Source organism: Musca autumnalis, unplaced genomic scaffold (genome assembly GCF_047663935.1).
Source record: "Musca autumnalis isolate F117 unplaced genomic scaffold, ASM4766393v1 scaffold_3, whole genome shotgun sequence".
NCBI classification, from domain to species: domain Eukaryota; kingdom Metazoa; phylum Arthropoda; class Insecta; order Diptera; family Muscidae; genus Musca; species Musca autumnalis.
The window spans coordinates 198,850,391-198,874,584 of NW_027411866.1; the positions used below are offsets into that span (position 1 = coordinate 198,850,391).

General features: G+C 37.8%; 1 protein-coding gene across 18 annotated transcripts in view; it reads left to right on the forward strand.

Moving 5' to 3' along the window:
- Window positions 1-22,628, forward strand: part of CrebB (Cyclic-AMP response element binding protein B) — a 68,934-nt gene extending 46,306 nt beyond the window's left edge. For 4 of the 18 annotated variants that reach the window (XM_073976221.1, XM_073976223.1, XM_073976222.1 and 1 more), the window contains 5 exons: window positions 6,473-7,375; window positions 7,452-7,604; window positions 11,008-11,155; window positions 20,421-20,567; window positions 20,695-22,628. In XM_073976221.1, coding sequence (XP_073832322.1) covers window positions 7,040-7,375; window positions 7,452-7,604; window positions 11,008-11,155; window positions 20,421-20,567; window positions 20,695-20,903 — 993 coding nt within the window. In that variant the 5' untranslated portion in view covers window positions 6,473-7,039 and the 3' untranslated portion in view covers window positions 20,904-22,628. Of the gene's footprint in view, window positions 1-5,626; window positions 6,384-6,472; window positions 7,376-7,451; window positions 7,605-10,983; window positions 11,156-20,420; window positions 20,568-20,694 lie in introns of those variants that run through there. The other 14 variants (XM_073976216.1, XM_073976218.1, XM_073976217.1 and 11 more) reach the window with 5 other exon arrangements.
- The last annotated feature ends 1,566 nt before the right edge of the window (window positions 22,629-24,194 follow it).

Consider the following 24,194-nt stretch of genomic DNA (forward strand, 5'->3'; position numbering starts at 1 on the left):
GTTAGAAGAGGGGAAAAAGTTTGTGTGGACATCAAATTGTGAAAACGCTTTCAAAAATCTCAAAAAAGAAATTGTTGCTGATAGGGTACTTACACCCTACAACGAAACCTTACCTGTGACCTTGGCTTGTGACGCAAGTCCCACAGGTATTGGTGCTGTTTTATCTCATATTATAAACGGAGTAGAGCGCCCCGTAGCATTTGCATCCAGAGCCTTAACAAAGGCAGAACAAAATTACAGTCAATTGGACCGTGAGGCGTTGGCTATTGTGTATGCTGTTGACAAGTTTTTTACGTATTTAATGGGAAGAGAATTCACCCTTATTACGGACAACCGTCCACTTTCAAGAATTTTTCACCAAAGTGCAAAGACACCAGCGATGACGTCAGCAAGATTACTCAGGTATGCGTCTTTTCTACAAAATTTTAATTACAAAGTTGTCCATCGTAGAGGCATCGACAATTCAAATGCAGATTGTTTGTCCAGAGCTCCAATGGAGGCTAATATCAAATTTCAACATTTTTTGGACGAAGAAGTCAAAAACATTCAAGATCAAATCATCAATCAAATATCGTCATCAACGGTTACCGCTGCAACAATAGCAAAGGAGACGGAAAGGGATCCCGAATTAGCAACTTTGAAAATAGACCTTCTGAGCGGGAAAAACTTGGATCCAAGCTATTCTTTGCAAGATGGAGTTATATTTCGTGGCGATCGGGTGGTCATCCCTCTAAACCTACGTACGTATATTCTCAATGAACTACATCATACACACAGCGGCGTTGTCAAAATGAAGCAGTTAGCACGAAGATTTTGTTACTGGAAAAACATAGATTCCGACATTGAACATTTGGTAAGAGCCTGCCAAAATTGCGCACAGGTGAGGAAAAATCCTACGAAAGTAATAACACACCAATGGGAAGAACCAAGTGGAAATTTTCAAAGGGTCCATATCGACTACGCAGGACCATTTCAAAATAATTATTTTTTCGTGTTGGTGGACGCAAAATCAAAATGGCCAGAAGTTCGAGTGATTCGAGAGGCCCCAACCACTGAAAAAACTATACTTCTACTTCAAAACATTTTTTCGACTCATGGTCTTCCTCAAATCTTGGTTTCCGACAACGCCACAATTTTTCAAAGCAGCCATTTTAAACGTTTTTGTATGGAAAATGGAATAATTCAAAAGTTTATCGCCCCAGGTCATCCAGCCACAAATGGGTTAGCCGAAAGGTACATTCAAACATTAAAGTGCAAGCTCAAGGCAATGGAAGGTGAAAAAGGTAACGTTTGTGAAAAAGTTCAAGATATTGTTTTACGTTACAGAGCAACGCCATTAGCAAACGGGAAGAGCCCCGCAGAAATGTATCTTGGTCGTGTTTTAAGAATTAAATTGGATGCAATTCGCCCAACGAAGCAGCGTTCAGATTCTCCAACTCGGTTTAAAGTACGCCAGTTAAGCCTGGGAGAGAGGGTACAGGTCCGTTGGTACGACAGAAATAAGCCTACCTGGAAGTTTGGAGTTGTCATACGTAAATTTGGAAAATTACATTATCAAATTAAGCTTGATAATGGATACGAGCTGAAACGTCATATTAATCAACTTTACAAATCCGAGGTGCCAAAGCCACAAAAATCTGTTACATTCGCTGAGGATGTGCAACCGAAAAAGAAAACTGCCTTTGATGAAATCAGAATTGAACAGACAATTGCAAATCCAGTCACCAATCCAGTCGTTACTCAGCCGCAAGTGTCTACACCAGAAACACCAACAGCGTTAAGGCGTTCGAATCGGATAAGAAGACCTCCTGCTCATTTGTCAGACCATGTCCAATTTTAGCCTGGGAGATTGTGGTGTATTTCAATATATATTAATATTTGATGGCAACCCTGTACTGTTAATATTTTCTACTCAATGCAAATGTATCTTTTGTACTAAATCGTTAATCGTTACTTTCAAGTAACAGCTTTTTGCTTTCTAGTTATTGTTAGCATAACTCACTGCCATTCTAACTATCAACCAGTACAAACCGTTCAACCTCCATTTTTGATTAACATTAAGATTTGTTGTGTTAAGTATTTAATAAAGAATTATTGAATTAAATCTTATTCATCGCGTGCTTCTTTTTATTTCAAAATACGCAACAGACCATATTAACAATAAACCATGTCGAATAGGCCACAGGCAAGTAGGCAATGAATGAATATTTGACTCAATATGTATTGTAGGATAATGGAACAATGCAAAGCAGTCCGATTTTGGCTTTGAGAAAATGGAAATACCTCTGGAAAGTATATGGAAAAAATTTACACCAGTGTAGTATTTTGGAACGACCTACGACAGAGCACTATTTCGTCTCCCAATGGTATTGATATGATTTAATTTTTGCTAAGTGGATAGATATTATCCTCTGCTATCATAATAAATCCAAAAAATTGCGCCAAATCCAATAAAACCCATCAAATATGGAAATTAAACCGCTACTGGAGAAGCTGGAATACCGAATATTTGCGTACTATATTCTTTAACATGGAAAATAGTATGCAAAATTGGGTTCACGATTATAATAATGATTGGGAGGCATTCCTACTGACATTATTAAGAAATATTTAATAGTCATTAGTCTGAAAGTCAGAAAAATCGATCCCGAATGCTCAAACAAAGTCAACTACCACCATTCCAAAGACCAGATAATTACATGTTAATCTTATTTGTGTAAATTGCCGATGTAATATAACAACACAAAACTCTTAAATGCATCGGACCAACATCCTGATATCAAACCTCATAAAATGTTTGGGTCCAATTTAACAAAAGGCTCCAAAAACATCCTGCAACGAAGGATCAAGATTTACTAAAAATTGGGAACCAGTATCCTTAGAGTGGAACATACCGAGCCTTATTTTTTGGTTTAATTAAGTTCATTAATGCTCAAATGAATGTCCAAAGTGGATAGGCAACTCATTAAAGAACACATCATTGGTGATTCTCGAAGAAACCATCGATTTGGTAATTTTTGCAATACTTTTATTGTCACCCCCAAATAGTAGTTAATTCTTATTTTTGACCGTATTTGTTATAAATCGCAAATAACCTTTGCATGTTTTGACGGAATATTGTTGTTAGGACCTATAGCAAGAAATTTGCACAAAAAACCGTATAGTTTTTACATAACTTGTTGCCATAAACGAACAAGAAATATGAAATTTTCTACAATTTTGGTTTTTGCAATACATTTCTTGCCTAACTGTATATAACACAAACAACATACCATACACAAGTCATTTTGAATCATTATTTTTGTGGTGAATGTATGTTTTTTTTTGGCACGCAAAAATCTTGAATTTCAGACGTAAAATGTTTGATAAAACTTGTTGAGAGGATGAGTATGTTGTGTGTGGTCAAACGAAAACGTATTTGTCATTTTTGGAAGAGAAAATTTATTATTATATTGGATAATGTAGAATGTAGACCCTTGTAAAATTTTGATACTTTATCCACGACCTTTGTATAAAGTAGATACTTTATCCACGACCTTTGGATAATGTAGATACTATATGCACGATTTTTGGGTAACGTAGATACTTTATCTACTACCTTTAGTAATGTAGATACTTTATCCACGGCCTTCGGATAATGTAGATATTTTATCCACGAACTTTGGATGATGTAGATACTTTATCCACGATCTGTGGATAACGTAGATACTTTATTCACGATATTTGGAAAAGGTCGATACTTTATCTACGACCTTTGGGTAATATAGATACTTTATCTCCGACTTTTGGATAATGTAGATACTTTATCCACGACCTTTGTATTACGTTGATACTTTATCCACGACCTTTGGGTAATTAAGACACTCTTTCCACGACCTTTGGATAATGTAGATACTTTATGCAATATCTTTGGATTACTTAGACACTTTATTTGCAACGTTTGGATAATGTAGATACATTATGCACGATTTTTGGATAAAGCAGATACTTTATCCACGACCTTTAGCAATGTAGATACTTTATATACGATCTTTGGATAATGTAGATACTTTATCCAAGACCTTTGGATAATGTATATGCTTTATGCACAATTTTTGATAAAGCAGATACTTTATCCACGACCTTTAGCAATGTAGATACTTTATATACGATCTTTGGATAATGTAGATACTTTATCCACGATTTGTGGACAACGTAGATACTTTATCTACGACCTTTAGATAATGTAGATACTTTATCCACTATCTTTGGATAACGCAAATACCTTTTTTGCAATGTCTGGATAAGGTAGATACTTTATCCACGACCTTTGGATACTACAGATACTTTATGCATGATCTTTGGATAATGTAAATACCTTTGGATAATGTAGATTTTTTATCCACGAACATTGGATAATGTAGATACATTTTCAATGAAATTTAGATAATGTAGATACTTTATCCACGACCTTTGGATAATGTAGATACTTTACCATGATCTTTGAATAAGGTAGATACTTTATCCACGACCTTGGGATTATGCTGGTACTTTATCCGCGACTCTTGGATTGTGTTGATACTTTAACCACTACCTTTGGATACTATAGATACTTTGTCCACTACCTTCGATAACGTAGATACTTTATCCACTATCTTTGGATAACGTAGGTACTTTATCCACGACCTTTGTATTACGTAGATACTTTATCCACGACCTTTGGATAATGTAGATACTTTATCCACGACATTTGGATAATGTAGATAATTTATCCACTATCTTTGGATAACGTAGATACTTTATTTGCAACGTTTGGATAATGTAGATACTTTATCCACGACCTTTGGATAATGTAGAAAATGTATGCACGATCTTTGAATAATGTAAATACTTTATCCAAGACCTTTGGATAATGTAGATGCTTTATGCACGATTTTTGGATAACGTAAATACTTTATCCAAGACCTTTGGATAATGTAGATACTTTATGCACGATTTTTGGGTAATGTAGATACTTTATCTACGACCTTTAATAATGTAGATACTTTATCCACGATATTTGGATAACGTAGATACTTTATCCACGACCTTTGTATTACGTAGATACTTTATCCACGACCTTTGGATAATGTAGATACTTTATCCACTATCTTTGGATAACGCAAATACCTTTTTTGCAACGTCTGGATAAGGTAGATACTTTATCCACGACCTTTGGATAATGTAGATACTATATGCACGATCTTTGGATAATGTAAATACTTTATCGACGACCTTTGGATAATGTAGATACTTTATCCACGATATTTGGATAACGTAGATAGTTTATCCACGACCTTTAATAATGTAGATACTTTATCCACGATATTTGGATAACGTAGATACTTTATCCACGACCTTTGTATTACGTAGATACTTTATCCATGACCTTTCGATAATGTAGATACTTTATCCACGACATTTGGATAATGTAGATAATTTATCCACTACCTTGGACAACGTAGATAATTTATCCACGACCTTTGTATTACGTAGATACTTTATCCACGACCTTTGGATAATGTAGATAATTTATGCACGATCGTTGAAAAATGTAAATACTTTATCCAAGACCTTTGGATAATGTAGATGCTTTATGCACGATTTTTGGATAACGTATATACTTTATCTACGACCTTTAGTAATGTAGATACTTTATCCACGATCTTTGGATAATTATATACTTTATTCGCAAAAATTGGATAATGTATAAACTTTATCCACGACATTTGGATAATGTAGATACTTTATCCACGCCCTTTATATAACGTAGATACTTTATCTACGACCTTTAGTAATGTAGATACTTTATCCACGATCTTTGGATAATGTAGATACCTTATCCACGCCCTTTATATAACGTAGATACTTTATCCACGATCTTTGGATATTGCATATACTTTATTCACGACGTTTGGTAAGCGTCGAAATTTTATCCTTGATCTTGGGATAATATATACACTTTATCAAAGATCTTTGGATAATGTAAATCCGTTATCCGCGTTTTTGTATTTTAACATATATGTAGATGTCCAAACAATGCAGTAATTTCCCAAATATTTCATATTACCCTCTTACCGATTCAACGTTGCTGCTGTTGCGTGATTTGTTGTGTGTTGCTGCTGCTGCCGATTTTCATATTGATGATGTTGGTGTTGAGCTAAGCTGGGTTGTCACGAGGTGACTCATGCCATCTACTAAGCCTCATTTGTTATGACGGCGATGATGACGACGACAACAACAACTGTGGTGGCTACTAAGCCAATCACCAATTTATGGAGAATTTTTGTTTATTTTTCGTTTCAAGTTTTAAAAAGAAAAAGTCGACGACTGTTTTGGCTTTCAATATTGGTTGTGTTGTCTTGGTAAAGCGGCATTCTTGTGTTAAATTAATAAAAAAATTTTATAAAAATATAATTTTAAACTAACTTTTCTCTCTTCTTTCTATTTACAGTTTAAATTAATAGAACTTCAAACTGGATAATTTAAAAAGTTACGTCATTATTTGGACCTCCTCGGCTGTAGGAACAAAACCACCGCTGTATAAAAAACCTAGACAAAATCACCACCGATTACGTCCCCGTCTAATTAAATTCGAGCCAGTCTAATTGAAAAGTCGCACTATTGTGTGTCGTCTGTGTGTGTGTGTTGTATGTAGCTTTAGTGTGGACCTGACTCTTTGAGCGAAGAAGGAGGAAGACCGACGAATACTTACACACCACAGATTTGTTGGAAACTAAACTATAAAGAAAAAACGGTATTAGTGAGGAAGAGAAAGAGAGATCTGTGGAACTCACACTCAAAACACCTGTTCTAAGACTTTGTTAAGTAAGAACAGCAGAGGAGGCGAGATAAAGCGCCAAAGGGGGCCTTGAGAAAGCAAAACAAACTCCAAGTTTTTTCTGTAGAGAGGGGAGGAGGAAGGCCGTTTGGTAGGCAAAAGAAAAGTGCCAATATAAAGAAACTAGTCAAACTGAAGCAGTTGTCGGAAGACGTTACGGTGCTGTTGAAAATCGAAAAAATGGACAGCATCGTCGAGGAGAATGGCAACTCCTCGAATAATATAGACGATACAGCGGGAGGTGGTGGTGGTAACGGTAGTGGCGGTGGCGGAGGTCACAATTTATCCATAACATCATCTTCACAGCAACCTGCCACGGTACAATCGACACAAATGAATCTATCGAACTCAAATAGTGTGCAACAACATCAGCCACCACCTCCTAGCCAACAACAATCGGTTCCAGTACCGATATCGGTGGCAGCCGCAGCTGCTGCGGCCCTAGCAGCTGGTTCTGTTTTGACCACATCTACCCAGAATGTTGTACAATATTTACCAAATCCACACAGTTTGCCCGTAAGTTGTCTGCGCTTTTTTTTTTTTTGATTTGCTTTTTCTTTTCTAATCTTCTCTGCTTTACATTTTTCACTAGGTTCAGTCGGTAATACAAGCAGCCAATCAATCGTCAGTTATACAAACAGCGGCCGGTAACAATTCACAGACGCATGTTGCATTACCCAAGGGTACTGTCGTATACAAAAACAATGCCACAGTTATACACACAACATCAGGCAATGCTGTCCAAGTAAGTTTTCAGAATGGGAACTGAAGGAAATCCCACTTAGACACTCTATCATGTTTCACTCCCTTCATGTCCCTATGCTTGTGGAATTTTTAAAGTAAAATTTGTGAAGAGCTATCAGAGCTATGCTCCTCAGGAATTTTTAAAGTAAATTTTGTTAGGAGGCACCGGAGCCATGCTCGTGGATTTTTAAAGTAACTTTTGTGAGGAGGCATCGTGGATTTTTAAAGTAAATTTTGTGAGGAGGCATCGTGGATTTTTAAAGTAAATTTTGTGAGGAGGCATCGTGGATTTTTAAAGTAAATTTTGTGGGGAGGCATCGTGGATTTTTAAAGTAAATTTTGTGAGGAGGCATCGTGGATTTTTAAAGTAAATTTTGTGAGGAGGCATCGTGGATTTTTAAAGTAAATTTTGTTAGGAGGCATCGTGGATTTTTAAAGTAAATTTTGTGAGGAGGCATCGTGGATTTTTAAAGTAAATTTTGTTGGGAGGCATCGTGGATTTTTAAAGTAAATTTTGTGAGGAGGCATCGTGGACTTTTTAAGTAAATTTTGTGGGGAGGCATCGTGGATTTTTAAAGTAAATTTTGTGAGGAGGCATCGTGGATTTTTAAAGTAAATTTTGTTAGGAGGCATCGTGGATTTTTAAAGTAAATTTTGTAAGGAGGCATCGTGGATTTTTAAAGTAATTTTTTTGTGAGGAGACATCAAAGCTATGCTCGTGGATTTTTAAAGTAAATTTTTGTGAAGAGACCTCAGAGCTATGCTCGTGGATTTTTAAAGTAAATTTTTGTGAAGAGACATCAGAGCTATGCTAGTGGATTTTTAAAGAAAATTTTGTGAGGAGGCATCAGAGCCATGCTCGTGGATTTTTAAAGTAAATTTTGTGAGGAGGCATCAGAGCCATGCTCGTGGATTTTTAAAGTAAATTTTGTGAGGAGGCATCAGAGCCATGCTCGTGGATTTTTAAAGTAAATTTTGTGAGGAGGCATCAGAGCCATGCTCGTGGATTTTTAAAGTAAATTTTATGAGGAGGCATCAGAGCCATGCTCGTGGATTTTTAAAGTAAATTTTATGAGGAGGCATCAGAGCCATGCTCGTGGATTTTTAAAGTAAATTTTGTGAGGAGGCATCAGAGCCAAGCTCATGGATTTTTAAAGTTAATTTTGTGAGGAGGCATCAGAGCCATGCTCGTGGATTTTTAAAGTAAATTTTGTGAGGAGGCATCAGAACCATGCTCGTGGATTTTTAAAGTAAATTTTGTGAGGAGGCATCAGAACCATGCTCGTGGATTTTTAAAGTAAATTTTGTGAGGAGGCATCAGAGCCATGCTCGTGGATTTTTAAAGTAAATTTTGTGAGGAGGCATCAGAGCCATGCTCGTGGATTTTTAAAGTAAATTTTGTGAGGAGGCATCAGAGCCATGCTCGTGGATTTTTAAAGTAAATTTTGTGAGGAGGCATCAGAGCCATGCTCGTGGATTTTTAAAGTAAATTTTGTGAGGAGGCATCAGAGCCATGCTCGTGGATTTTTAAAGTAAACTTTGTGAGGAGGCATCAGAGCCATGCTCGTGGATTTTTAAAGTAAATTTTGTGAGGAGGCATCAGAGCCATGCTCGTGGATTTTTAAAGTAAATTTTGTGAGGAGGCATCAGAGCCATGCTCGTGGATTTTTAAAGTAAATTTTGTGAGGAGGCATCAGAGCCATGCTCGTGGATTTTTAAAGTAAATTTTGTGAGGAGGCATCAGAGCCATGCTCGTGGATTTTTAAAGTAAATTTTGTGAGGAGGCATCAGAGCCATGCTCGTGGATTTTTAAAGTAAATTTTGTGAGGAGGCATCAGAGCCATGCTCGTGGATTTTTAAAGTAAATTTTGTGAGGAGGCATCAGAGCCATGCTCGTGGATTTTTAAAGTAAATTTTGTGAGGAGGCATCAGAGCCATGCTCGTGGATTTTTAAAGTAAATTTTGTGAGGAGGCATCAGAGCCATGCTCGTGGATTTTTAAAGTAAATTTTGTGAGGAGGCATCAGAGCCATGCTCGTGGATTTTTAAAGTAAATTTTGTGAGGAGGCATCAGAGCCATGCTCGTGGATTTTTAAAGTAAATTTTGTGAGGAGGCATCAGAGCCATGCTCGTGGATTTTTAAAGTAAATTTTGTGAGGAGGCATCAGAGCCATGCTCGTGGATTTTTAAAGTAAATTTTGTGAGGAGGCATCAGAGCCATGCTCGTGGATTTTTAAAGTAAATTTTGTGAGGAGGCATCAGAGCCATGCTCGTGGATTTTTAAAGTAAATTTTGTGAGGAGGCATCAGAGCCATGCTCGTGGATTTTTAAAGTAAATTTTGTGAGGAGGCATCAGAGCCATGCTCGTGGATTTTTAAAGTAAATTTTCTGAGGAGGCATCCAAGCCATGCTCGTGGATTTTTAAAGTAAATTTTCTGAGGAGGCATCAGAGCCATGCTCGTGGATTTTTAAAGTAAATTTTCTGAGGAGGCGTCAGAGCCATGCTCGTGGATTTTTAAAGTAAATTTTCTGAGGAGGCATCAGAGCCATGCTCGTGGATTTTTAAAGTAAATTTTCTGAGGAGGCGTCAGAGCCATGCTCGTGGATTTTTAAAGTAAATTTTCTGAGGAGGCATCAGAGCCATGCTCGTGGATTTTTAAAGTACATTTTCTGAGGAGATATCAGAGCCAAGCTCGTGGATTTTTAAAGTAAATTTTCTGAGGAGATATCAGAGCCAAGCTCGTGGATTTTTAAAGTAAATTTTCTGAGGAGATATCAGAGCCAAGCTCGTGGATTTTTAAAGTAAATTTTGTGAGGAGGCATCAGAGCCATGCTCGTGGATTTTTAAAGTAAATTTTGTGAGGAAGCACTAGAGCCATGCTCGTGGATTTTTAGAGTAAATTTTGTAAAAAGCCAGCAGAGCCATGCTCGTGGATTTTTAAAGCAAATTTTGTGAGGAGGCATCAGAGCCAAGCTCGTGGATTTTTAAAGTAAATTTTGTGAAGAGGCATCAAAGCCATGCTAGTAGATGTTTTAAAGTTAATTTTGTGAGGAGCCACCAAAGCTATGCTCTTGGATTTTTAAAGTACATTTTGTGAGGAGTCGTCAAAGCTATGCTCTTGGATTTTTTAAGTTAATTTTGTGGGAATATTTGCTAACCCTAATGTCCCCCCTCATAACTTATCATACACTTTTTAATTGCTCCCTAAACTCTATTAATATGTTATTGTTATGTAAACCCTTTTTTGTTTTGTTTTTTTATCCAAAACTCCAATACCATAATCATCATTACCGTTTTCATCATAAACAACCAACCTGCCACCACCAAACAAAAACAAACCAAATATATTGATATCCGACAACATCCAACAACAACTTAAGCTTCCTCCAAATTTTCCCTGCAAGATAAAACCAGAACCGAATACACACCACCTGGATACAAACAGTGAAGATAGTTACACCGATGAGGATTCACCACGCGGCCGAAGAGAACTTACACGAAGACCGTCGTATAATAAAATCTATTCGGAAATTAGTGGACCCGATATAACAGGTAATTATAATTTAAATATCAATTTCTGTGTGTATCAAAAACCCATCATCAATGCTGTTGTTAACCAGAAAACAAAACAAATGCAAATTCGTTTATTGTCTTGTGTCTTATCGTGCATCATCATCACATCACCATCAATCACATCACATCAATGAATAAAAAACTTTGCAAATAAATAAAAATTGCATTAAGCAAATTTTGTATTATGTTAAGCTCGTATAATTTCTTATCTAAAACACAATTCACTTCTACCACCAACCGCTGGCATTATTTTTGCGCCTTTTTCTTCGTCATCATCATAATCTTCAACCATATCATCCAGGAATTTGTGTTTCATTGCCCTTCTATGTCATCACAGTCGCCAAAGATGAAACAAAAGCAATTCATTCATTACCTCACTCTTTTTTTGTAACATTTTTTTCTAATTGTTTATTGTTATTTTAACTTCAAGTGCAGCATTACAAGCTCCGCCAAACAGATCATCATAGCATATGATATCATTTTTTTACATTTCTTTATTTGCATTACTATAATATTCTCTATTATTTGTACATAAACTATTCATTTATCATCATAAAGATCATGTCATTTCTATAAGTAAATGTATTAACAGTTGAACTTCAATTACCGCTTACCTTAATAAGGTACTTTTACCGGATCATATTGAAATTCCATGATTCCAATTGTTCGGATAATGGATGTTCAAAATTGTATATACATTATAAAATGGGCTAAATTTCATTTAAAATGATCTTTTCATAAAATTTAAAAAAAAATCTTATCGAATTATTGTAGATTTTCTGGAGTCACAATTGTAAAATAATTCGTGTTCGAATAAGATTTCTTCCGTTTGTTTGTTCAATATTTAATTGTCTCAGTCACCTTATACTTGTGTACCACATCTTGTTATTAATCTGAGCTTTAGAATACAAAGAACAAATTTCTCTTAGCGACACCTCACTGAAAAACATGAAACATTTCCCACATATAGTGCTTTTCACACCGAATTCAATTCTATGCCGATGTTGCTGGAATGCCCACTTCTCAAGATCTCTAAAGTTATTATTAAACTAGAATCTCTAATAGATAGACGATCTTCGACCAACTGGGAAATTTACTCTTCCTGGTGAAGAGCACAAGTTTTGAACATTGCCATAGACAAATTGTGTTCTTATGACGATTTATAGGAGTCAGCAGAGCTATGCTCGTGGATTTTTTAAAGTATATTTTGTGAGGAGCTGTCTGAGCTTTACTCGTTGAATTTTGTGGATCAAGTTTTAAGATAGATATAGATAATGACCCAAATTCTTTAAAATAGCCTAAGGTTAACGCTTAAATAACTCTCGAGTCCGAGATTTTAGATTTCTACAGGAAGTTTATAGAGCACACCGAGAGTGACAGTGCGAAATGGAGTGTTCTGTGCTGTATAAGAAGACATCACAATAATTTTTGATGAGCGATGTCATGAGAATGTCGAAATCATGCAAAGCGTTGACCCCACACCCCAATGCTTAAGTAACTGAATGAAACCGAATTTGAGTGTTGGATGAGTCTCCTCATATTGTGCCAGAAGCCTGAAAAGTTGACAGGGTGGTCCCGCTACTGAAGCCAGGCAAGGATGCCAGCATAATTCCACAGCAAGTTTAAGTTATCCCCAAATGCCAAAGTTATCGGCGACAATCTAAAACGTGCGACGTATAAGAAAAGATCTTGAAGATCTTTGAAGATCTTTTCTTATACGTCGGGGCGGGATGTTTCTACCCACCAGGTATTGCAACGAAAACATATTAGTATGCTGACATACGGGAAGAATTATCGTCTCCTCATGTAAATGGACTACTGAAGACATGAGGAGGTATACTATTACAGTACTAGCAGGTATGAATACTCTTTCATTGCGTTGCACATATATTCGCGGACCATACCTACGCATGTTCGCTTGTCGCACGTTTTAGCTTGTCGCCGATAACTTTGGCATTTGGGGATAACTTAAACTTGCTGTGGAACTATGCTGGCATCCTTGCCTGGCTTCAGTAGCGGGACCACCCTGCCAACTTTTCAGGCTTCTGGCACAATATGAAGAGACTCATCCAACACTCAAATTCGGTTTCATTCAGTTACTTAAGCATTGGGGTGTGGGGTCAACGCTTTGCATGATTTCGCCATTCTCATGACATCGCTCATCAAAAATTATTGTGATGTCTTCTTATACAGCGCAGAACACTCCTTTTCGCACTGTCACTCTCGGTGTGCTCTATAAACTTCCTGTAAAAATCTAAAATCTTCTCGGACTCGAGAGTTATTTAAGCGTTAACCTTAGGCTATTTTAAAGCGTTGGGTCATTATCTATATCTATCTTAAAACTTGATCCACAAAATTCAACGATCGAACGTTGCAACAGAAAACCCCTAAATCTCACATGCAGTGGCCAGTGGCTGCTGCCATAGATATTTTCCAGCCAGGTATCTCGACAAATCAAAGTAGTTTTGGTTCAACTACGTACTGAATGGTACAGCCTCCTCAATTCCTGTTGGGCTAATATTGTTGACGACGTGCAAAACATCAATAGAAGACTTGCATGGGGTATAGAGTTCGCTCGGTACATTACACATTTTCAGAAATTTATAACTAGGAGGATAGGATTATGTCTAGCCAGTATCCGATTTGTATACCCTCAGCATTTATGCTAAGAAGGGTATATACACTTTCATACGAGCAAAATGTGTCTCATCGAAATAATGGGTTTAGACCCCAAGTATGTTTGGACGAAATCCGTTTCAGAACAATTTGGAGTTTATTTAGCCCTGTCCGTCCGTCTGGCTGGAGCGCACGATAACTCTCGATCGCATCAAACGATTCGGTACAAAATTTGGCTTTCGCAATATTTTGTCCAAATTTAGTTTAAGTGCAAAGATGGGTTATATCGTTCCACTCCTTCCGGTACCTCCCCCACAAAAGTTCAAAAATGTTTGGAAAATATGTGCGCACGATAACTCTTTAAGGGAGTAACCGATTTGGTCCATACTTTGCACATCGTGAAATTTCTACTAGTCTTAAATAAAGTGCCAATATGGACTAAATCGGTCCATTCCTTCGGGTACCTCCCACACAAAATTTCGGAAAAGTTCAGTTTAGGAGCTGCTCTCGAATCGCTCTGATTTTTGTTGTAGCAACTTGTATTCGCTGTCCCCCATACGACGGTACAAGTTTCATAAGGGGCAAGTCCATACTTCTTGAGAAAATAGCCAGAACCACTGTGTAGTGGTTGGAGCGCAAGATAAATCTCGAACGGATATGCCAATTCGGTCCAAAATTTGACCTTCGTAATATTATGTCCAAACATAGTTTAAGTTCGAAGATAAACCATGTCGGTCCACTCCTTCAGGTACCTTCCTCGCAAAAATTCAAAAATCTTCGGAAAAAAATATGCGCACGATAACTCTTGAAGGGATTGACTGATGTAATCCATACTCTACACATCCTAATATATCTACCACATCCTAATATATCTATCAGGTTCGAATATGGACTATATTTGTGCACTCCTTTGGGTACCTCCCACACAAAATTTCGGATAAGTTCACTTTAAGACCTGCTCTCGAATCACTTTGATTTTTGTTAAAGCGATTTGCATTCGCTACCTCCATTACTACAGTAAAAGATTTTTCAGGAGCAGGGCCCTATGTCACCATATGTGGCTTTCGAACTGTTCTACCGATTTGGTGCAACATTTGGTCTTCGTCATATTTTATCCAAACATAGTTTCATGGGGCAATACCGGTCCCCAACTTCCGGTACTTCTCCCCAATATTTAAAAAATGTCACTAAAATGTTGGGACGATACACTTGAATGGTGCAAGCAATTTGGTCCAAACTTTGGATCTCCTAATATTTTGTCAAAATTTAGTTTAACTTGGCCCATATCGGTCCTCCCTAAGGGTACCTCCCCCACAAAAGTTGAACATTTGTGTTAATTCCTAATCCACATTTTTGTCGGCTAGTTCAAATGTTGAAAAAGGGCCACAAAATGCTGAAGAGACGCTAAGTACATTCTATCTTTCCGTAGATGAAAGTTTCAATTCACATTGGTGGAGGCTATACCTCTGTCGGCAAAGCCGACTGACACTTTTTTACTTGTTTTAGAGGCAAGTCCATACTTTTTTAGAAAACAGTCCGATAGGGGTAAAAAACCCCCTATGGCACCATATTTAGTGGCTGGAGAGCACGATAACCAATTTGGTCCAAATTTAGTTTAACTTGTCTAGGATACCTCACCCGCAAAAGTTCAACATTTGTGTCTAAGTGCAGTTTAGTGTCTGCTCGAATATCCTTTGGAAATGTATACCGATGGTAATCGTGGTGGTCCTGTTTAGAACGATTTTATGTTTTCCGTGGACAAGTCCATGCTTCCTTTCATACTGGTCCAGAATTTATACTATGACATACTGAAATGACTAGTGGGCGCGATATTTATCGAAAAGATATGACTCCCTAAATAAGATCCACTTCCATAATGGACTATGTCGGTCGGTCAAATGTCCAAAAAGAACCACAAAATTCTGAAAAGATCCCAGACATAGGCTGAGGGTATATCTCTGTCGGTAAAGCCGACTGATACTTCTTACTTGCTGATCTGTCATTAAAATCAGTACACTCCTTCGCGGCGTACCTCTCCGCTTCGCAATTCGATTTTTGCAACAACGCAGTTTAAAGGCACGTCTCGGTTTATAGGGGGTTATCATGAATGAAATTTCCCCGTGAGTTTTGTTTTTCCGCCGTAGCAACTTAAGGGAGAAAGTGAAAAAATTCACGGGGAATTGCCGTTCATGATAACCCCCATAATTTTTTTTGTCGGAAACAAGTTCAACTTCCAAGAAGTTATATAGCAGACAAGATCTATGGGTACCTTCCCCACAAAAATTCAAAATGTTCGCTTAAGTACATTTGAAGGACTATTTGACAATCATTTTGAAATTTCCATCGAATTGTGATTACAAAGGAATGATTTGTTTCGTGGGCCAGTCCATGCTTCCTAGCATAATGACCCAAAAACTCAAAAAATCCTACGGGAACCAACTGAACTGAACTGATTGACTCCCTCTATTAGATCCAGTTCCGAAAATGACTATGTTGCTTCATCCATAGGGGTTCTCTCCTGTATCGTTGGACCTCTTCCTCTAGAGCGTGGATATCCTTCCTGATGTGCCTGGATGGGTCGGGTCTACCCACCAGATTTTGATTGGGCTGGCTCTCACGGTAAAACCCGAGCAAGTTATGATGACTGGTCGACGATCGAATTCTAGCGTTTCTGCTGTGGCTGAGGTCACATTATGGGATGACAAACTTCGGATCACAGTCGTCCTAGAGACTGTAGTCGTCGATAAACTTTGAGACCAGGACCCTCGAAAACCCTGAAGGATTTTGTACAAACTTAGTTTAAGTTCGAAGATGGGCCATACCGGTCCACAACTTCCGGTATATTAATTTCAGGCACAGATTAGGTTTGAATATGGACTAAATCGTTATACTCCTTTATATACCTCCCACACAAAATTTGGAAAAAGTACCGTTTAACAGCTTATCATTACCTCTGAACGCCGCACTTTCATTAATCATGGAAAAGCGGATTGGCAAGGTTTCAGAGAGTTCACTAATCAACGCTTCACCACCACAGTCCCTGTTCGGGTAGCAGAGAGGAAGTTCCGAGACATCATCACTGCTGCAGCCGCTCGCTTTATCCCTGCTGGTGGAATGAATACCTGAAATAAGACCCAATTTCCCAGCAGAGGCGACGGGATTAGCTAATGAGCGTGATGAGCTTCGCCGCACGAACCCTAACGACCCCAGAGTCAGGGAACTGACAATGGAAGTCAATAGATTAGTCAGTGAACACATACGGAAAAAGTAGCTAGAACATCTGAAGTGCTGCAACATTGGAGCCGGCTGTAATAAATTGTGGACAACGGTTAAGGCGCTATCGAACCCTGGTAGGAGAGACGATCGGACATCTGTCACGTTTAACGGCGTGGCTGTGACAGATCCGAAGAGGTGCGCTGGCTATTTCTGCCGACAATTAATCGAGCACCCAGATAGCGACCGGTCGAAGAGAAGTGTTTTGCGTCGTTTGCGATCTCTTCCCGCCGAGAAAGAACCGCCACAATTTACGATGAACAATATTGCAGATGTTATCCGAGGCGCAAAGTCATCCAAAGCGCTTGGACCTGACAGAATTTCTATGGTGATGCTACAACAGCTGGATGACCCAGGAGTCGAGTATTTAAGTAAGGTCCTCAACTTATCGCTAGCCACCCTAATTGTTCCCGATGCCTGGAAGATGGGCAGGGTGGTCCCGCTGCTGAAAACTGGTAAAGGTGAGTCGTACAGGCCGATTTCACTTCTATCAGCAGTAGCAAAGATACTCGAGGCATTACTCCTCCCCAGCATCAGAATGTGTGAGTTGCAGATCATCAACACGGGATCCGGAAGCAGCACAGTACCACAACAGCACTGCACGCCATTTCCACATACATATATTGGACGAGGACTCAACCAGGGACAAACCATGTCACAGAACAGTGATGGAAGCATTTGATACGGTCAGCCATGTTAGGCTGTTCGAGCATATCGAGAATACTACCCTCCGGCCTTGTCTGAAACGCTGGGTCATCAACTATTTGTTTGGTCGCCAGTCATACGTGGAATTCAGAGACAGGAAGTCCAAACCCCTTAGAGTGAAGCAGGGAGTTCCCCAAGGAGGGGTGATATCTCCGGAACTGTTTAACCTCTACCTCTCTGCAATTCCACGCCCTCCCGACGGCATTGAGTTAATTACGTACGCGGATGATTGTACACTCATAGCGTCAGGTCCCAATATCGGTAACGTTTGTGACAGGCTAAATGCCTATCTCATTGATCTTGTAGAGTTTTTCCAAGCGAGGAATATGAAAATATCCACCACTAAGTCAACAGCCACACTGTTCACCATATGGACGGCGCAAATGAAGCTCCCACTGAATGTGCAGGTCGACGGTGCAATTATTCCGACCACAAATTACCCCAAAGCATGTATAAGTCGTCCCGGCATTCAACAGTCATCTGCGATAAGCTGAGAAACAGGAACAAGGTCCTCAAGTCCCTAGCCGGCAGCACTTGGGGTGCAGATAAAGAAACCTTGTTAACCACATACAACGCGATAGGTCGGTCTGTGGTAAGCAATGCGGCTCCCAGCGTGGTTTGCTAACATAAGTGATACGCAATGGGATAAACTACAAATATGTCAGAATGCTGCCCTGAGAACAGCTACAGGGTGTCACCTCATGTCTGCAGGGGACCATTTACATGAGGAGACAAAGATGCTTCCTGTGCGTCGTCACAACAGGATGTTGACGATGCAGTACTTGCTTGGATGCTATAGGCAAGACCACCCAAATCACCATCTGGTGGATATGCATGAACCCCCCAGGCGAGTTAGGGAGGATTATAGAGATCTAGAGAGAGAGGTCCAAAGATATAAAAGAGAACATCTAGATCAACGTGCATACCAGGCAGGTTTAAAAGACATTTATACTGATGCGGTTGCAGAGGCTCTGGCAGCCTACAGTGTGAATATCGTCCTCGAAGATCATCCACCACCCGTGGCAGCGGAAGAACAACAGCTGCCAAGACAAACGGGAGTCGTGTTGGCGCAACATAGATCTGGTTGGTGCAGCCGCCTCAATTCTTACTGGGCCAGGATTGATGGCACGCGGAATAATCTCCCCCGCAAGTGGCACCGATCCGCATACTACGCAGCACCTGTTTAACTGCCCAGCCAACCCGACTGACTTAACTCCTCTCTCTCTCTTTGAACTAATCCTATTCAGGTGGCGTCCTTTCTGAACTTAGAGGCAGAGCCGAATCAATAAAATAAAGATTTACATGTACTTGTAGAAGCTGCTACAACAACAACATATAACTGGATTTAGTAAATCCACTGGGTTTCAAATGCCAATGTAGGGTATATGTCGAATAAATCCTCATTAGGAAGATTAACCCAAAATGTGTTGGTTCTACGCAGCGTACGTAAAAATACTTTAAATAACATTTCCAATCGTTTCGTTTCGTATTTTCCATAGGAACTTCTACGTATGTTATATTTCTACCCCGTGTAGACATTGTTTGACTTAGCAAATCCATGGATATAAGTTGTCATTTTCATACAATATATGTCAAATAAGTCGAGATAATGCACTAAATCGTCGTATAGGTTTTTGTTTGGTTGGGTTTAGAGTAAATCTTTCTAGGATCAATAACATTTACAATATCCTCTCCACATTGTGGTGTAAAAAATATATTAGTGTTTCCAATGATGAAAATGTAAGAGTTTCATATATTAAACAAACAACTATTATACATACATACATCCATACATACGCACAAACTTACATTGCTACATAAAACTCTTAAAAAAATTATTTCATTCATGTCTTAAGACTTGCTAAAGGACAAATATTCACAGTTCTAAACTAAATTTATTTTACAAAATCTCCCAATTCTAGTGGCTAACAAGCTAAGCTCTCTGCACATATGTATATCGTTTAACAGCTGAAACAGCTCTAAATCGAATATTGTATTTATGTACTGAAAAGGAAGAACTCATGCCACCATCCTTCATGTTCAACTATTTGTGTGTGTCACAATAAACAAATCATTTATCATAAACTATGTAAATGTAACTACAATGTCTAGCAAACAACATTTTCTAACCTAACAAACAAAACTATTGCTACTCCACCACCACCACCCACCGTCACACCCACTACTAACTCGTTACGAACACGTAATTGTAAATTTATCTTCTGTAAATTCGTCCCGCCTTCTCTAATTGTATCTAAAAACAAACCGCCATGCTTCAAATCAGTTTCATGAAGATTCTAAAGCCACATATTTAATGTTTTTTTACTAACTCGAAAACTTACCCAAAGAAAAATTTGAAAAAAAAATTAATTTATTTTTTGTTTATTTTCTTTTCCTTTTTATATTTTTTCCATACCAAAAAATTCAAACTTTGTTGAAAAATGAAAAAATGATATTGAATTGCGCGCATTTGTGCGTATCCATCCGCCTGCCCTTTTAAAACGACTACCCAACCAAATGACAACTCAACTACAACAACAAACAAAAACACTCCTAAACTCTTACATTTTCTTCATTGATTGATGATGAAATGATGTGATTTTTTTGTCGGTGGTGATCGATCGATCGATCATTGGTGATCATCAATCAGGTGGACAAAATTTACAAATGTCAGATAATGTTGGTATACCCGCCTTAGCACCTGGTTCGGCTGGATCCGGAACTGGTCCCCTATTACATTTACCTCCAGATAATGCGTCAACATTTTATTTAAGCAATAGGCTACCTTATAATCCTAGTAAATATCAACAGATGTCTCTTCAGGGGGATTTGGAAAAATTGGTTGCCAAACCCCCATGGAGTAGATTTTTAAATATTGAGTTTTTTACTAATTGGTTTTTTTCTTTTGCCTGTGGTTTATTTAGATAATAATGTCATTGCCGAAGATCAAACACGAAAACGTGAAATACGCTTGCAAAAGAATAGAGAAGCGGCCCGGGAATGTCGCCGGAAAAAGAAGGAGTATATCAAGTGCCTGGAAAATCGTGTGGCGGTGCTGGAAAACCAAAATAAGGCCCTCATAGAAGAGCTCAAATCGCTCAAAGAGCTATATTGCCAGACGAAAACAGATTGAGACAGACCCCCCAATCTGGATAATGTGGGCATTATTAAAGATAACCGTCACCACCAGCGAATTATACAACAAAAAGAAGAAGTAACAGATGAAGAATTGACACTAGTAGCAGAAGATGAAGAACTAGTAAAGCCCTCAACCATACAGGAAGTAGTTATCGAGGAAGAGCAATTTAGTGAAACAGAAATTGAATGCCATGAAGAATTTGAATTAATATGTCCACCACCATCACAGGAAGAACAAATACCTGCAAAAAGTAACAGAACTTTGGTCATCAATAAGTCAGCAACTACTGCTAGACTAGCTACACAAACAACAACAGGCTCATTCTCATCCTCTTGTTCCACCAGCTCTTCTGGCAATTCTTTGTTAACTGCTGCTGATGCTACTTCACCCTCGTCGTCGTCATCGTCGTCGGTTATAACTTTACACAATGCCCATTATCTGGATGTACGAAAATCTTTGCTTCTACACAAAGCTTTGGTGGAGGATCCAAAACAAGGTAGAGTGGTAGTGGTGTGTGCCACCACTCCAACAACGGCAACGGTTGCAGTTTCTCCTCCCACTGCTGCCACCACTTCTTGCATAAGGCCCACTACCTCGGCTGTAAATGATTGTGAACCTGATTAGAAATTTAATTAAAACAAAACAAAAAAAAAACTTTTTTCTTCTTTTTTATTAATTAAAAAACAACAACAACTAAACTAAAACTCATGGCGCCTAAAAACACAACACAAAAGTCAACACAAATTTAAGTCCCTTAAAATTAAAAAAAAAATAATAATTTATTTAAAAACTTCTTTTATATTTTGTAAATATATCCCCCTCCCCCCTTCCTCCCCTCCTGACTATGCTGCTGCATAATTGTATTTTTAAAATCAACTACCGGAAGAGCAAAACTAGTTGTATACTTTGCTTTATAACTTTAAGCTGCAATGTAATTTTCAAATGAAAACTCTCAAAGTTTTTGTAAACCAATTTTTGTTACCCTTTCCCAATCTTTTTGTTCATGGCATCAACAATCCAATTAAATTTATTGTTAGGCTCAAAATCAAACAACAAATATTTCAATTTGATTTGTTCTTAAATGGAAACGTTCTAGAAAATTGATTTTTCTTCTTTTTTTGTATTTATTAAGTCTATAATTATTAATTAATTACTATTATTACTAAAATGTTTTTTACCACAAAAAACATGAAACATGAAAGAAAACAATGTACTGTAATTAACTTTTAAAGAAAAAAACAAAACAAGAAACACAACAAAAAACTATTTTGTAAATTTTTCTAAAAAAAACAAAACAAACAAAACATTAGAAATTCTATTGTTTTTTATTTTTTACATACAAAACACATAACTATATAAATATGATGATAAAGAAAAAAACTCTATCTAGTTGTTTATTCTAGGAAATCTTAAAGCAATTTTAAAAATCGTCAACATTTTTCCCCCTCTATGTTTCGTTTTTTTGTCCTTCTATCCCCCTCCAACATCTTTCGCTCTTTTGTATATCCTTTTCTAAGAAGGCCAACTAAAGATGTGTAAGATTTGCAATTCGATTTCGTCAAATGAAATGGAAATGAAACAAACAAAACAAAATATCTTAGCCTAGCACTCTTATGTAATAAACAAACAACAAGTTTTTGCTGTAAATTTGAAAAAAAAATAAAATATGAAATAAATTCTACCAAAGTGTTTTTGGTAAAAAATAATCAAAGAATAAAACTACATTTTTGTTTTTATTTTATTTTAATTCTTTTACGTATTAACTAGGTGAAATTTTTTTTACCCTATACCGCATTTGGAATGGTCATTATTATAGCTGTGTTCCAGAACTAAACAGTTTTTAAAATTTTTACGACTTTTACACATTTTACTCGAAAAAGCGTTCCCGTACACAAAAAAGTTGTAAAATGTTCACTTCTCTTTAAACAAAAATGGCGCTGAATGACGCTCTCTTTAAAAACTTTTTACTCGACAAATTTGAGCGTGTAAAAAATAGTAACATGGATGCCGGCGTCTGATTGGCTGGTACACCGACTTTGACATTTGTTCCAGCTTTTTTGACGTTTTTTCCATTTTTGCGTTCCCGAACTTTTTGAAAAATCTTTTGTTTGACAACAAATTTTCTCTATTTTTCTCTTTTACGAGTTTTACTATTAAAATGTACGGGAACGAAGCTTATATCTTCAGCCTTATGACTAACGAGGGTAATATTCACTTTGATACGATCAAAAATGCGCCTCATAGAAATAATGGTTTTAGACTCCAGCTATGATTGGATGAAATTCGTTTCAAATTGGAGTCGATTTAGCCCTTTCCGTTTGTCTGTATGGCTGCCCGGTGCGCACTATACGGATCAACCTCGTAATATTTTGTCCAATCTTAAATTTTGAGCACAACAACTTTGGAACTGGATACTGAGTTGTTCCAAACATTGCATATCGTAATTGTTCTGCAACCCTTAGCCAAAGTTCCAAAATGGAACTTATCGGTCCACTATTTCCGGTACCTTTTCACTAAAATTTAGAAATATTCACTATCATGGTACGCGCGATATCTTATAAACGAACCAACCGATTTGGTCCAAGTTTTGGATATCGTAATGTTTTGTCCAAACTTAGTTTATGTTAGGGTACCTCCTTCACAAAAGTTCAATATTTTTGTTTAAGTGAAATTTAAGTTCTGTTCGAGGAACCTTTGGAAATTTTTACCGAAGATACTCCTTGTGGTCTTGTTTACAGCGATATTATGTTTATCGTGGGTAAGCCCATGCTTCCTGATATAATGGACCAAAAACTCAATTATACGGTGATTAACTGAAATGTTCGACAGGCGCGCGATACCTCTCGAAATGGATGGTTCCCAAATTAGACCCACTTCCAGAATTGACTACCAGTCGGTCCTTTCCTTCAGGTACCTCCTCCGCAATACATTTGAGCTTTAATCCAAATCCAAAATTCTGAAAACAACCAAAATTCATAGTTCACGGTGCTCTGGAATCAAGGAAAGTTGTTGCGGATTCCAGAGCAGCGTGATTTTTTTTTTAGAGCTGAGGGTATACCATCGTGATATTTTGTCCAAACTTAGTTTAGGGTCGAAGATAAGCCATATCGGTCACTCCTTCAGGTACCTCCCCCACAAAAGTTCAAAAATGTTCGGAAAACTTGTGCGCACAATAACTCTGGAAGAGAGGGGTCGATTTGGTCCGTACTTTGAACATAGTAATATTTCTACGAAACATAGATCAGGTTCGAAAATGGACTACATATGTCAACTCCTTCGAGTACC